The sequence below is a fragment of the Penaeus chinensis genome, chromosome 27 (assembly GCF_019202785.1).
Source record: "Penaeus chinensis breed Huanghai No. 1 chromosome 27, ASM1920278v2, whole genome shotgun sequence".
Lineage (NCBI taxonomy): Eukaryota > Metazoa > Arthropoda > Malacostraca > Decapoda > Penaeidae > Penaeus > Penaeus chinensis.
Window position 1 is genome coordinate 15,981,907 of NC_061845.1, and position 2,500 is coordinate 15,984,406.

General features: G+C 44.3%; 1 protein-coding gene across 14 annotated transcripts in view; it reads right to left on the reverse strand.

Annotated features, from left to right (window-relative positions):
* The window catches only part of LOC125039494 (trithorax group protein osa-like), a 109,375-nt gene that overhangs the window by 33,546 nt on the left and 73,329 nt on the right, over window positions 1–2,500 (reverse strand). For 12 of the 14 annotated variants that reach the window (XM_047633508.1, XM_047633509.1, XM_047633507.1 and 9 more), the window contains 3 exons: window positions 1,728–2,500; window positions 1,561–1,590; window positions 1,211–1,437 (listed from right to left, as the gene is read on the reverse strand). The exon at window positions 1,728–2,500 is cut by the window's right edge and continues 121 nt beyond it. In XM_047633508.1, coding sequence (XP_047489464.1) covers window positions 1,211–1,437; window positions 1,561–1,590; window positions 1,728–2,500 — 1,030 coding nt within the window. Of the gene's footprint in view, window positions 1–1,210; window positions 1,456–1,560; window positions 1,591–1,727 lie in introns of all 14 variants that reach the window. The other 2 variants (XM_047633502.1, XM_047633501.1) reach the window with 2 other exon arrangements.

The following is a 2,500-nucleotide window of genomic DNA, read 5'->3' on the forward strand; positions in this document are numbered from 1 at the left end:
CTAGCCAACACCTTACTCTACGGCTTGTGTCACAAATTGTAGAAGGTGACCACAAGAAAGTACATTGAAATAATGAAATCACAACATTAACATTCGTTTATGAAACATTAAAATATAAAATGACTATCCTCATCATTTAATAAAAACAGATTATAGCTTTTGACCCACTTATAAACTAAATTCCCATACATGGTACGACATAGGCTAGTCAATCTACCTCAAAAAACACAAAAGGGAAAAAAAAAAAAAAAAAAAAAAAAAAGCTAAGAGAACAACCTTACTTAGGATGAAACTGCAAACTATTCATGATGCATAATTAGTTAAATTACAAAGGCTGTGATGGTATACTCTCATGATCGTCACTCCACCATTTCATAGCAATCTACAACACACTCGGCTAACAACCACAAAACAGGATCACTGCAACCGATCAAAAGTGAGATGAGAATTACTATATAATATGTAATGCGGTCAAAGTAGAGATAACATTGTAAATATGTATGGATTCTTAAAAGGGATAACTTGTATATAGAATTTCTTTGGAGAGCAAATCTGCTTCACAGACTGCAACAATCCCATGAAAGATATCGAAACTCCTGAAAAATCCCTAACTATGAACCTTGTTAATTGTTGCGACAATTATGACTTATCTATTTAGGTAGATATTTACATGTTTGGAGAAAAAAATCAAACAATAAATAAATGAATGAATAAATAAATAAATAAAAGATTCAAACAGTCCATAACATCACAGCCTCAACAAACAACTAACATTAAGGAAAACAAAAATGTTTATGTATTGCTTCATAATGGAAACTTTGGTCGAGCTTATGAGAATAGAACTACGAGCAACATCAATGCAGTATTCATTTTTCTTCTCTTTATATTTAAAACAGACTACAAGTAGTATGAAATGTATATATTTCTAACCAATGACAGGTCAGTAATTACACTTCAGTGAAAATCCAGTACTATGGTACCTTTCTACATTCATTACCCCTAACATTAGACAGCCACCAATTTATATACAGAGCACATCTAACACCTTTCTTTGCCTCTGCTATTTTCTTTCAGTCACAAGCAATTCCCTCTGCCTTGCGAATCCCCCCCTAGCAATGACTGACTAGGAACAGATGTCTCATCCCACTCCTAAGCCTGAAGGGCTGCCCTAACAAGCAAGGTCACTACCAACCCTGATCTTCAACCCTACCGTCTGAGTGCTGGGGCTCCTTGGCCAGCCAGGAGAATTCAGATTTTCAAATTCGTCCTGCTGTGAGGTCATGGAGGCAGCACCAGGTGAGGGGGCAGAGTTGATGGGTGTTGGTGGATGGGAGGGCGGGTGCTGGCCACCAGTCATCCCACCCGGGATGCCTCCTGGTCCTCCCATTGGGCCGTCCTTGTGGGGTTTTGGTGTGCCTGAACGGTCCTCTCCAGAAGCTGGAAAATTAAGTAATGCTGTGAGGAAGATAAAATATTTTGAATATTCCAACAACTGTAATACAAACAAAATTATATGATAAGAGTCCAATATACAAACTATACAGAAAATTAAAATAAAACCTTTATGAATTGTAAACACTGCCCTGCTAACTGAAAACAGGAGAAAATACTCAATCAACCCTAAGGCTTTCTTTGGTAACTAGAATCTATATCAAGATGTATCAGAGTACTGCCTTTATCAAGATAGCTTTTGCAATGATAAGAAATAAATCAGTCGAACATCTTACCAGCAGAGGTATTAGAAACAGTGGATTGTTGTGAAGCCTCATCCACAACTGGGTTCCCATCTGGGCCTATAGAAGGTGGGTTGGTGTTGTTCACAGAAGTGTTACTCCCCGAGTGGTCCCCAGACTCCAGTGGGGTGCTGGTGGGGGTGATTGGCTGTGGGGTGGACGTGGGAGGTGGCATGTTGTTCTGGGGGCTGTTAGGCATCCCGGGCATCCCGGGGCCATTGGGGTACATCTGGGTTGCGCCATACCCACTGATCTTGTGCTGAATGTGCTGCTTCAGGTAGTGGGTGTGTGGGGGAGTGTGGGGTCGAGGACCTCCACCACTACTACTGGCTCCAGGTTGATTTGACTGACCTGGCATCTGAACGGGTCCACCTTTTCCTGGCATGCCAGGTCCCCCAGGCATCATGGAGCTGGGCATACCACCTGGTCCCGGTGGGCCCTGGTTCATGGTCTGTCCTCCCCAACCCTGCGTCCCGAAAGGAGGATACCCGTATGGCTGGCTGGGGGGAACATGGTTGTTGGGCGGGGGCCGTGGGGGATACTGATGGCCTGGCGGCATGGAAGAAGGGGGACCCTGAGGGCCCTGAGGACCCTGTGGAGCGCCAGGGGGAAAGTTTTGTGGGTATGGCTGCATTATGGGCCCCTGGGGTCTTACTGGGGGGTATTGGTGGCCTGCTTGGTAGCCTGGCTGCCCATATGGGGGTCCAGGGGGCCCACTGGGTGGCATGTGGCCTAGCTTTGTGGGATAGCCATGCGGCCCAGAGGGA